The sequence below is a fragment of the Ostrinia nubilalis genome, chromosome 22 (assembly GCF_963855985.1).
Source record: "Ostrinia nubilalis chromosome 22, ilOstNubi1.1, whole genome shotgun sequence".
Classification (NCBI taxonomy): Eukaryota; Metazoa; Arthropoda; class Insecta; order Lepidoptera; family Crambidae; genus Ostrinia; species Ostrinia nubilalis.
In genome coordinates, this window is record NC_087109.1 from 2,282,135 (window position 1) to 2,295,135 (window position 13,001).

General features: G+C 35.5%; 1 protein-coding gene across 1 annotated transcript in view; it reads right to left on the bottom strand.

The window, feature by feature from the left end:
- Positions 1-2,410: 2,410 nt before the first annotated feature.
- The window catches only part of LOC135082873 (orexin/Hypocretin receptor type 1-like), a 181,063-nt gene continuing 170,472 nt past the window's right edge, over positions 2,411-13,001 (bottom strand). Inside the window, exon 8 of the mRNA XM_063977637.1 lies at positions 2,411-3,118. Coding sequence (XP_063833707.1) covers positions 2,781-3,118 — 338 coding nt within the window. The 3' untranslated portion in view covers positions 2,411-2,780. The remainder of the gene's footprint in view (positions 3,119-13,001) is intronic.

Here is a 13,001-nt window from a genome sequence, read left to right on the forward strand (position 1 = left end):
GATAAATTTTCAATAGCATCACCAGGGTTGTGTCATAGTAAATATGTCAACATAATTATTTGTCAAAATAAACTGTCATGACTAGTGTTCTTACATCATAGAAAAGCTCTGGAAGTATTGTTTAACATTTACATTAAATATTATATTAAAGATAATTACATTAAATATTATAAGATACTGCTCAATATTATTATTATTAATATGTACAGTTTACAAAAATAGGATTGTGGAAAATACTATGTACAGTTGATTAGAGGATCTAAATCTTATGTAAATACATTAAGTAGGTAAATGCAAAAGTATACACAGTTTTAAAATGTTTGTTATTTTCTCTACTTAAGAAATTAAAAGAGAGATTGAACACTTTGTGCTTTAAGAACTTCATAAATTACTACTTATTAGTGTCAAAGCACACACTATTTAAATTATATTTTATTTACAGCTCGCATATAATTTTGGTCTATAATAATATTATTAAAAAAGCTTAGTTAAAAACACATATAAACTTTTTAGCCGTTTCACGTTCAAGTTCTCTTAGTTCAATGAAAATTGCCAATTACTTGTTTGGACATAATAATAGACATAAAATAAAAACAAAGAGGCAGAGACTTGACCTTAACATAGATTGCAATAGATTATCTTCAGATCGAAGTCCTGCTAGCATTATAATTAATATATTAATTTATGTACAAAACAAAAATATCTCACGTATAAATACATTCCCCTACGTTATAATTTGATTAGCCTGTGATTAGGCCACACAAGTTTCTATCTATGTTTAAGTGTATAGATCGTTTCATCCACGAAGACGCTCCCCACCAATTTTTGGTCGAGGCAAGCGCGGGGTGCGGGGAGTTTGATCCGAGCAATCCGAGATTCATTATTGTAGTGTGCGTGTGCACTCATTGATAATTTTGCGAGTACCAATAACACTCAAACATTAGCGGAAGAATGGTTGTGCGCTTCGTGGATGAAACGATGTATGGGTGTGTACATGATAGCAATTTATACGAACCTAAGATCCAAGTTCACTGAACCATGGCATAACTATTTTTGCAAATGGCAAACCAATGACTGGTTAAAAGGAATTCCGAACATTGTTTCAAAAACAATTCACAGCTCAATCTTCTAAAGATAGACCGCCATGTTTTCCAAAACATGCCGTTTCCTGCCGCCGTGTTTATAAACAAAATATAACGTAACAGCAATTATTTTGGTCACTCAATCGTTATGCGGATTGTGGTTTTAAAAAATATTTTTCAAAATAGAAAGATCCTAAACAGAACACGAAAAATATGTACTTTTAACGTAGTCAACTAATGTGAAATAGTATCTAAAAAAATGTTTTTTTATGTTCTGAGACTAGTTTTTGACTCTACAAGGTGGAAACGATAAGTGATCTCACTCGATTATTTCTAAGCTATACAAGATATCAAAAAACTAGTTACTGATCCTGAAAGTGCTTCATGAGCTCTATCAAACGGTACTAATAATAGGTTAAAGAATAAACTGGATCTATCCGAAAATTCAATATTGGTACCGTTTGAAAGAGCTTGTCAAGCACTTTCAGGATCGGTGACCAGTTTTTCGATATCTTGTATAATTTAGAAATAATCGAGTGAGATCACTTATCGTTTCCACCCTGTATAAGCCGCTATGAACGGACTCACAACTCAGTTAACCAATATTGGCAGGCTTGTGGGGTGATTTTAGTGACATTTTAAAAACTAGGTACTTAAAATTTGATCACTTATAAAGTGTGGTCTATGTACAAAGCTTGTCTGTGTTAATTTTTACTGCAAGATTCAACGATTTTTTATTTATTTATTTATTTTTATTTTATTTATTTAGCTTTTGAAAAGGTGATTAATTTTTGCTGTACACTCTACAATCTACATATTATGTCAACCTTGTGGTCGGCTATAAAAATTACAAGTACAATCATAAAATTAATATGGCAGTTCACATCTTAAATCCAAAATACTAGAAAATCATTATTACACACTACCAACTGCTTAGCGGTCCTTGTCACAGATTAATTAGGATAATAATACTGTGAGGTATTAAATCTCTGCTAATTGGAGAGATATAACGAGCTCGAAAACAAAAGTAATTTAGCGGGACAGTGAAAAAGAAGATGCCTTTTTGCTAACATTTATCAAAGAACGCCATAAATCTTACTCAATCACACAAATGCGACTGCAATAAATACACGATAAATTTTTCCTTTGAAATTTTTTTATGTATTCAAAAGATTCATAAACTATAAAGTAAGTTTTGATCAAATTCAATTTGTCTACAGAGATTTTTTAGAAAACTTCAAATCACATCTAAATTAATACACAACAATATTTAAAATACTTTAGTTTAACGATGTATTCATAATGTTATTTACAAGAATTAAAAAAAATACAACAATAATCATCTACAAACACAAATATAAAACCAAAACTTATTATTTAACATACAGTATTAACTTTCCTCTTATTCTTAATCTGACAACTATTAAGACTACGGTTAAATTTAAATTTAAACCCGTTTTTGGTTTCGTCGTTCAGTGTGAAAAGTTCCTTAGAATCTTTGTCGTTTTCTCTATAATCGGTGCAAGTGTCGCTGTACCTTTCGTCCATGATGTGTTTCTCGTTGCAGCTAGTGCCGGGGCCTTTAAAGCAATCGTAGTAAGGTTTACAATCGATGCTGTTGGTGCTTTTGGCTATGTAAGTGACGATGCCGTCAGATCTGTTCCGAATGTTGCCGTAGTATAAGTCCTTGCCCAACTGTCAATCTTTACCGACGTCGGTCGTGAGAGTGAATCTGGTCGCGGACTCGCTGATGGAATCATCTCTGACTTTGGGGCGGCGGCCATTGATTTGTTCGATGAAAGAAGTGTTGGTGTTCCTGACGTAGTCTCGATGGATGCTGTTGTGGTTGGAAGGGGAGAGGTGGGTGAGGCGGTAGCTGACGCAAGAGTCGTTCCTCCTGACGACAGTCCTGGTGGTACCAGCTCGGGAGCTCCCGACGGGAGCGAAGGAGGTCCCGTTCTGGTCAGGGGCAGACTGGTTGAGGCAGCAGCAGAAACACTTGAAGTACGACCTGTGGAACTCCCTACGGAATTTGCCTGGAACAATAGAAAGGCTGTTGGGGAGATTTTCTAAGAATACTGTACATGGGATATAATTTAAAAAGGTACTTTTAAGTGATTTTTCAGGGTGCATTAAGTAATGATACTGTGTTAAAGTGGACAAACTTAAAAGTTGTGTATTTAAAAATACCACGGTGCGATCTTATGTTTGAAAAAGTGGTCATGCAAAATAAAGTAAAACATTAAACTGACGTGGGATTCTAAAAATCAAACACGGTGCAAATTACGACGCATTTGTCAGTCTCTAGCACATCAAGTCCCATAAAATAACGAATTCTGAGAAAATTCGGTATTTTGTAAAAGCTTGATGTACCATCGACTGTACTAAATGCAGTACTATTTATTTTGCATGCGTACAATTATTAGCTTGCCACTCAAAAAGAATTTCAAGAATCAAAAATAAATAATATTTTGCTAAAAGGATAAAACGTGGGTGCAACTTTTGTATGGCGCACACTTTTTGGAAGAGTCTGAATTGTGACGCGTGCAAAAACTAGTATTGAATAGGTATCCTACACATTACTTGACTATACTAAGCAGGTTTTCAACTCCAGGCGTAAAGGCGTTCCTTGCTACTTCAAATTGATTCAACTTTTTACAAATTTTGTAGAGCCTCGCTTCTTTGTAAAGCTCGTAACAAAGGTTACAGACTTACAGACAAGACGATTGGAAACTACTAAGTTTTAATTAGTAAAAGTTAGTGCCTTTAAATATTTTGAGACGTTATAGTTTTTGCAACTCAAGAAGGCGAGTGAGCTTTACTTGCGTGTGTACGTGTACTACATGCACATAACGATAGTGTAATGTCTGTCAAAACTTTTGAAAAACGAACAGTAGCGAGCCTCTACACATGTAAAGCTCACTCGCCTTCGTGAGTTGCAACAATTATACCTAAACTACTTTTTAACTTCTCAAAAATTCTATTTTTTGGAGCTTCACAATTTTCTAGACTTATGAGATAGAGTCTTGTAATTACTTGGAGTAAATCTAGGAAAATTTCCAGAATACCTACTAGATTTATTAACTTGAGGTTCTAATTAAATTGACCGCTTTTGAAGTTCTAGATTAAATAGACAGAATTTTAAAATTAGCTCGTAACTAAAGCCCAAAAAACTAAATTATTAAGCTTGAAATTATCAAGCTTAGTAATTTAGTTTTTTGTAGAAGGGTAGTATTTAAGCGTAAAGATTTGGATACTATGTAAACATTATTTTCCAAATTACTTTACGCCAAAATTTCTCAGACATTACCTACTTATTCGTATATACCTTAATTTCGAACTCCTCCTATGTTCTTCTGATTAATTTCGTTGCGGGGCCAATGACAGTTTAACTTTCCCCCGGGACAAACTTGACCTTTACTGGTTGGGTTTTTATGGCGGTCAAGCTGCAGATCCTGGCTACACAGGAGTTGCAGCGGTGGGAACGAGAGGTGGGAATAATCCCAATTATTCGTATAGTTGTCCAACACTCAACCGTCACGCCTCAGATATGACATTGCCAGGAGGGCACTTCTATCAATACTGGATTATAGTTCCGATTTTGACACCTTTGACAACCATATAATTATGACATTTAAAGAGGACCTTACTATCAATACTGGGTTCTCTGTTCCGATTTTTGCCACTTGACATTTCAGAATCGTTTGACTAATTTTATAAAATTAATAATGTCACCTTCGTTTATTATAAGTGCCAATTTTATTGCGAGTTAAAATTGAAATAAGAATTTTCGCTCTCCGAATTCGTTTATTGCTCATGCATACGCATGAGTATTATTTCATCTTAATTTAATTCCAGGAACTCCATATTTGAAGATCGATTTCACCTCAATAAGTAATCCAATTCTTATGAAACGTAAGGGAATACCATTGGAAATATTGGAATGCTGTTCCAGATGATTGAATTCTCATGCTGAAGAATTGGGTTCTTCGAAAAACATTTGCCTATCGCTAATAAAGTTATGACGTCGATGAGTGCCTTCTTCATGTGTCGTAAAGAGAGCACATCAGAATATACATTTTTCTGCCAAAATCAACTCTATTACAACAACTAAAGATGCTACAGTGTTTGGTGTTGTGCCGTCGTCTGTACTGTTTTCTTCTTCTGAAATTGGGGTTGTAACAACTGGAGTCACAAACTTGATGTTAGACTTTATAGGTTCTTTATGCTTATACAGATAAGCAAAATTATTGTTTTGTTTGAACTAGGTAATTGTGTATAGTATAGTTCTAGGTGTTAAATCCAAACTTAACCTTGATTGGCCAACCAATCAATGTTAAAACCCAAGTTTGTATTGGCGGTCAAGCTGTAGTTTCTGGCTACGGTGGGGACGAGAGATGGGAATAGAGCCGTAGGTGTTGTCCAACTGATTGGAGGTACTGAGCAAAAAGATTTGATCAAAATGTTTCATGTATCATACATAACAACGATTACAAATAATTCCTCTCCCGTACTAAAGGTATCTCTATAAATGTTGCTATGCATAGAAAAACACTTAGAAAATTGCAAACAGACAAACTTTACTACCTTTTGTGCGCGTTTTAAAAAGTGCACTAAATTGTCCGTTTCGCTGTCGGGGCAAAACTAAAAATAGAATTCGTAAAAACGAATTTAAGCGTTTTAGCGTTTTCACTCCCGCAAATACGTAGTGCGGAACGCGTAAAAAATGAGAGCTTTCAAAATTTTAGTGCGAATTCGTTTTGTGTGGCAAACTTTAGGGTGGGTGTACACGAGGGACAGCTTTTGAATTTATGTTTAAGTTAGACAAGAATTTAGTAGGTTGTTGAATACAATCACTGGGCCTGAATAATAAGTTCTAACGAAATTAAAACGAATAATATAAAATTTGGAAAAAAAAATCTAATTATGTTTTGAATAATTAGAAAGTATGTGCTAGTTTGACCCGGCTGTCACAACACCCACTAGATTCAAGTCCTCTACTAGTATCGATAGTCGACTAACGATACATTTTACATTAAATAAAAATAAATTTAACGAAATCAGCAACAGTGTTAACTACTTATCCATTGCCGGTAATGTCGTTTCGTTCTATCGCAAAGAATCACCATTTGATGAGAGCGAGAGCAAAAACGGAAATGAATATTTAACACTGTGGCCGATAGTAAACTAAACCAATGTGATAAAACTCTATTATTATTCATTAGTTAGGTTATACTTTTTTGCTTAGTGAAAAACTATAACTTTGGTATTAAGACGTACTAAATTATCGACAATAATATCAATCGCACTAGTTTTCAAAGTCGACTATCGATACTCTAACATCGCTATCCGCTGCAAATAAAGTCCATCGTCTGCACACACCCTTAGATACCGACTGACCTGAAAACCCGGGGAATCCTGCAATCAAAATAATTAAATGACTTATTTATCTAAAAGTAAAGCATTTATGTAAATGGTCGATAAAGGAAATAACAAGCAAGACAATAATAACAGAGTTGAAAAAGTAAGATGAAAGATTGTTTCAGAAAGAGCAGATTATAGAACTAAAAGATGGATGGTGTCTGTTATTAAAAATATTTGTTATAGTCCTTTTTTCATCGTAGATTGTGAAAATGGCTCGTAAACACGATACGACGTCGCATCGTGCTACGATGAAGCACTGTTTCACGACGATGTCATATCGTGGGAATCTACGACGAGCAAGCGACATATCGCATTTTATGGCTGAGTTGCGCCATCTTACTTTGACTTTAACAAACGTCAAAAATCTGTCAAATTCTATACAAAAACACCGGTTAATGTTTACCTACTGTTAAAGTACGATGGTGCAGTCCAGCCTATTTGTACGAGCCCTAACTAAAGTCAGAACCCTGGTAGTAGACTGGAGTAGTTTCTTATTTATTGTGGAATTCAATAAAACTAATTAAAAATAAATGCTTGTTCTTCGAGTGGGTTCACCACCATAGCACAGAATAATAATAAGTACTACGTACAGAAGGTTTTCTTCGCGAAGGTATTTAAAAAAATTATGCTCAATATCGTTAACAATATGGTGTAATTTAGATTGTCTCAAGAGTCGAACACCATTTTGTTGACAAACGTCACTGATCGGTACGGAAGCCATAGGGCTGACTTCGGTAAAATGATGTGTGACGTGAGATGCCAAACTGCGGAAAATGGCGGAGCAAATACATGAATAAGCATGAATTACATTTGTGTTTCTATTATTATTCAGGCAGTTAAAATACAGCACAGTATTATTACACCACCGTTTTTACATACATACTTTATTGTTTTTACAATGCAATAGGGTGAAGAATACACGTGCGTGTGTCAATGCTCGCTCGTGATTGTCCTGTCGATTAGTTATCTCAGGAGGGGTCGTCGCGCGTGTTTTGTTTTCGATGCAAACTCGCGGAGATGAACGTTCCAGTGGCGGGGTTCGAACCTGCGTTGCTCGGATTTTGATTCGGCTGGTTCGTCAACACCATTGGGCTATTGCCGCTTCAATTCATCATTTGGACATAACTTAGTAGTGTCACTTGGGTCTATTCACACTAAGTTTTGGGCCTAAACTTAATAGCCAAAGGAATTATTTAGATGCTCGCCGTTCTTGAGACCAACAGAAGTTGGATGCAGTAACGTCACAATTTTAAAATTAATTGAAAAAGGAGAAGAATCTTTGTAAGGCATCAGTGGGCTGAGTGTGAGTTTATATCAAACGTCCTCAATAGTGAGTGCGATAAATGTGTAACTTGAATGTTTCCGCTAGGGGCGCTGTACAATCCGTCATACATTTAATGTCTTTTTTACGTGCTCACTAGTGAGCGCGTTTGATGTAAACTCACACTAGGCCCTCAGGTGGAACTTATTTCAAGCATCCACTACAAACCGATCCAGCTAATTGCGCACCTCGCTTGAATGACACTCTCTAAAAAAACTCATAAAAACTCATTTATTTATCTATGAATATTACTTATTATTATTTATTTATTTATCGCAAATAGGCTTTTAAAAAGCACTTTTACACGACCCAATATTAACCCTACCATTGCTTCGGGACAATAAAGGGGCAAGTGCTGAGAAGAAGCAGCGCAAGAAACTCAGTCACTACTGTCGTACTTACTCACACATCTTCCATCCTTCTTTCAGTCATCTTCCACCGTACCAGAGCGTTGATGTGACGTCTCGATTGCCAGAACAGTTAACTCGACCGAGAAAGTCTCTACTATACGCTAACGATGCTTTCAAAATGTCATCTAAGATGATAATCTGGCAATAGTTTGAAAATCAATGGAGTCAGCTATGAAACGGCAACTTAGGATCCAGTTTCTTTTGATTCAAGACATGATAGATATTTGACCGCAATCGCACCTGGTGTTAAGTAAAATGCAGTCTAGGATGGTAACATAATCTGCCCTGTAAGTGCATTCATTCTCGCCTTGAAAAAGCCCGGATTGTAGTGTTCAGGAAGGTAAACACCTGCTTTTGTTAGTAACCAGAACTGGCTGTACATAATAATGTACTTTCCAAATTTTTATAGCTGTATTTGAATGTGACTTTCATACACTGAGCTGTTTATGTTTATCTGTCACTCTACAAAAATACTCAGTCGTTCCCTCATCTCTCTCTCCTTTTTTAGGGTTCCGTAGTCCTGACAAGGAACCCTTATAGTTTCGTTATGTCTGTCTGTCCGTCCGAGGTTTTGCTTGAAAACTATTGGCACTAGAGAGCTGTAATTTTGTGGAGGTATGTATATTAATCACGCCGACAAAACGGTAAAATAAAATTTTGAAAAAAAAAAAAAAAAATCTTTTAATAATCTTAGTTCCATCAGCACTCTGCACTTCTTACTAGTTCCTAGTGTTCATAGTTCCTAGAAAGAAAGACAAGTTCTCAAATTCTGAACCTACTACTTCCATCTTCACTAGGCGAGGGTCACGGCATTCGAGGCCGAACAAAGGCCTTTGTTCCACGATGGACGGCTGAAGGCTTTCTTTGAAACACATGGCGGAGACAGATTTTTGTAGCTGCAAGTATGCAGAATTCATCATTTCGACGGTCTGCTGGAGCAGTGGTGAAACGTCTTGGAACGAAGAAGAAGGAGTTAGATTTTTAGTTGAGTCAATTTTAAACTTCTTTAACTATGATTTGTGACTGGGTATAGCGAGAGGTTCTAAATTGAAGTCCAGGTAGAAGACCTTACAAAAAACATAACAATTAATATACACTATACATGTAACACGCTGAAATATGGGCTAGTTGTATATCATAAAACTATTGAAAGCTGTAAAGACTTCCTCAGACCCACTGACTGTTCTATGGACGGACGACCTATAAAAGATAGCTGGATTATCCTACAATTTAATACAGTTTTAACGAAATTAATAATTGCAAAAGATGCTTTAAGTGTTCTTGTTGTATAAACTTTAATTTTTTATTGGTCCTTCGAGCCGGATAAATCAATGTTAAAGAAAACTGTGGAAGCATCTCTTTTTTCTCCAGTTATGTGGCACTCAACTAAAGTAAACCTCATTATAGTGCCACTTGGTACAAATAGCGTACATTTCAAGAAATCAAAACTTATTTCCCCCACATATCGTGTGAGAGAGAACTAATAGTGTGCCCTTTGGCTCTCGACGTTTTATTGATAGGGCAAATCTAAGGGCAAGTTGAGCTATTTGTCGGTCCGGTGGGTCTCTATTTTTCATTCTTAAAAGTCTTAAGATAAAGTTGCAAGTCCTTTGGTTAAATTAGATACTACTATTGATTTACTTACTATGAATTAGAAACTAGTTTGTCATGAAACAAAAACTCATAAAACTCATTTAGTTTTTCAAATAGGCTTTTAAAAAGCACTTTTACACGTCCCAGTATAAACCCTACCACTGCTTCGTGACAATAAATGGGCCAGTGCTAAGAACAAGCAGCGCAAGAAACACAGTCACTATTGTCAGCCTAGGTATGTTTATAGGAAAATTCACTATAGCTTTCAAAATAATGCTTTCTTAAATCAAGTTACCATTTATGCAGTTTTTTTAGCTAGGAAACGATATCTTTCAGACAATCTTGGTAAAAAACATGGTATTGTATATTTCGCGTCATCAGTTCGCTAGCGGAGCCAAATGGTGAGAATAAATAATTTTAATTTGAATTTGAGAAAAAATACAATAACCCTTCCTTACCTACTCGAGTATCGCCTGAGAGTTTGTCCTTTTGACCTTTTGTCCTCTTTGGTATTTTAAAAATAGCATGTACAAATTACTGGCCAAGTGTTTTGCTCTCAAGTAAAGGCTTGCTCCCATGGTGACTGCTTTTTTTTCGAATTTCAAACACACAAGGGTCTCTTTTCCGCTGCAATCCGGTTTTGTGGGGTCCATTCATTTTTTTTATCCCCAACGGGGAAGCTCTTGGCCTGTTTCTCACCTGATGGTAAGTGATGATCAGGCCGAAGGTGGAAGGGAGCTTTACCGGGAATCCTCAATCACGAGTTAATGCTGTTAACATTGTTGTTATGGCGACAGACTTAGGTAAGATGGTGGTAGCTAGCTAGGCGGACTCAGAACAAGCCCTACCAACCAACCAAATCGAACAGAAAAATCTGCCCCCACTGGGAATCGAACCCGGGACCTCTGCATCTAAAGCGGGTGGTCTTACCACTAGACCACAGAATGCAGCATCCTTAAAACTGAACTGTCGGTTTTGGGCGGGACAAACGGGATGTTCGGAAAACCTTAAAATGTGTGTTCACACGACTGTACAGTTTTACTGCATCCTGCATTACTGGATGCCTAAAAACTGGGTTGCCGTGAACCAGCCCTAAGGAAGTCGCAAATGCCAATAAATAATGAAGTTAAAACAAGTAATAAGACAAAATACCGCTCAGAACTATTTGAGGCTTCCCCAAAACTTCGAGTACCCTCATTTATTTTACGGAACATAATTTAAGTTTTCTTTGATTAATTTCCTGTCAGATTATAATTTTTTCCTGCTTTAGGCCCTAATTTTGGTGTTAATTAAATAAACGATGAAACTTTTTGCTGGAATTATCTGAGAACATCCTAGTTTATAAAGCTTTCTTGATTATAATGTTAATTTTATTTTCTTTCAGGTACCTACATCATGGCGATTTTACTGAAGGTAAGTTTTATTTGAACACTAGAGCGTCCTTTTTGGACAGTATGGACGATAGTACACCAAGTTAAACACAGTGGCTTCTTATCTCATTGTGATACAAGCTATTTTGCTACAAAAATGTATGGCTTGATGTGCTGTCGATTGAACAGTCAGCGTCAAATTGTTCGTGACACCCAAAGTAGTCAAAAAGTTCGCAACACGTCTTTGTTACGATTGGAATTAAGAGCGTTTACGCGAAGCGCGGCGTTTCAAGGGGCATCATTGGAAATGATTCGCGCGCGGCGTTTTTTAATAGTTTTCAAATGTTTATAGCAAAACAATAACAATTAATTAAATATCGTTTCAAAGTAAATATTTTAAAGAAGATGTTGTTTTATTATATTAAGCTATTTTTATGTTGAATAAAGGAAGAAAATTGGTGAAAAAATCACTTTGATTTTTGGGTATTTCACGTTCTTTAATTTGTGATTTCTTATTGTAAAATGCTTAAATCTAAAAATTTTCTCAGATAACTATTTGCCCAAGGATCTATGCTATAGGATATAAATGTTTGTTAAATCGTTTTCACAGTATTTTTATAAAAATTTCAGCTTGTAAACTGACGCTAAAGTGGAAATTTACAAAACCTGTGTGGACTTGATAGAATTCTTAAATACTAAACTAATCGCAATATTTTCTCAATTAACTATTTAGACGACGAAATTGCCTAACTATTTATGCCTATAACATATTTGTAGTATTACTGGTTAATGATTGTAACGAGTTGAAAAAGTACTGTTTTTGCGCCAAACGGCGTAAACGCTCTTAAGTTGCGAATCAACTTTTTGGTCACTTAAGGTGTCACGAACTATTTGTCGCTGACTGTACATGGTTTTTTTTTTTCAGTAAAAGTAAGTTACAATGTTTCTCATCCTTAAAAGAAATTAATATTCCACTCTTAGGGTGAGTTGCACCACCTAACTTTGACTGTAACAACAACGATAACCGGTGTATTTTGTATGGAGTTTGACAGATTTTTGACGTTTGTCAAAGTTAAAGTAGGGTAAAGTTGCCTATATTGTACCAGTTAACGAACTTTACAAGCTGTCACAAAAACTATGTAACTTATGAGCATTATATTACTAGAAATCAAAAGGTTGTTCTATTGGTGTTCATTTTTTATTACAAGAAAATGAGAAAATGTAATATGAAAAACAATAATTAAAGTTTTTAAAAAAGTCTGAAAAAGTACAATTTAGGAAACCGGTTTCCTTAATTGTACCATAGGTATCCTAAATTGTACTTCATGACCGAAATGAGGTTCAAGTGCCCTTTATACGAGTACACTGAAATCAGTCTTACTAATATCTTTATAAAAATATTATTTTTAACGGGTTGAATATTAATAATGTAACTAATCAAAATAATCTAATCAACAACAAAACACTGTGTAATAGAACTTTTATATAAAACTGTTAAAGGGTTCTCTTATTCTACTTGAATCTTAATCAGTCTTAATAAAATCTTAACAGTTGGCCTGCCCTTGGTTAGGTTTTTTGCATATTTGTTTGAATTCAATAAATGTCTTTTTAAGGTGGGTTTAGGTACGTTGAAAATACGTGAACACTCGTTAATTCCCATGGATTTCTTTTCCAAACAGGCAAATGCTTTAAGGCTTTTTCTAAGTCATCTTGCGTCCATTTATAATATTTTTTATCCCTTCCAGACGTCTGAAAACATTTCAATATAGTTAACAATCGAGTTGAAGAACCACCATACACC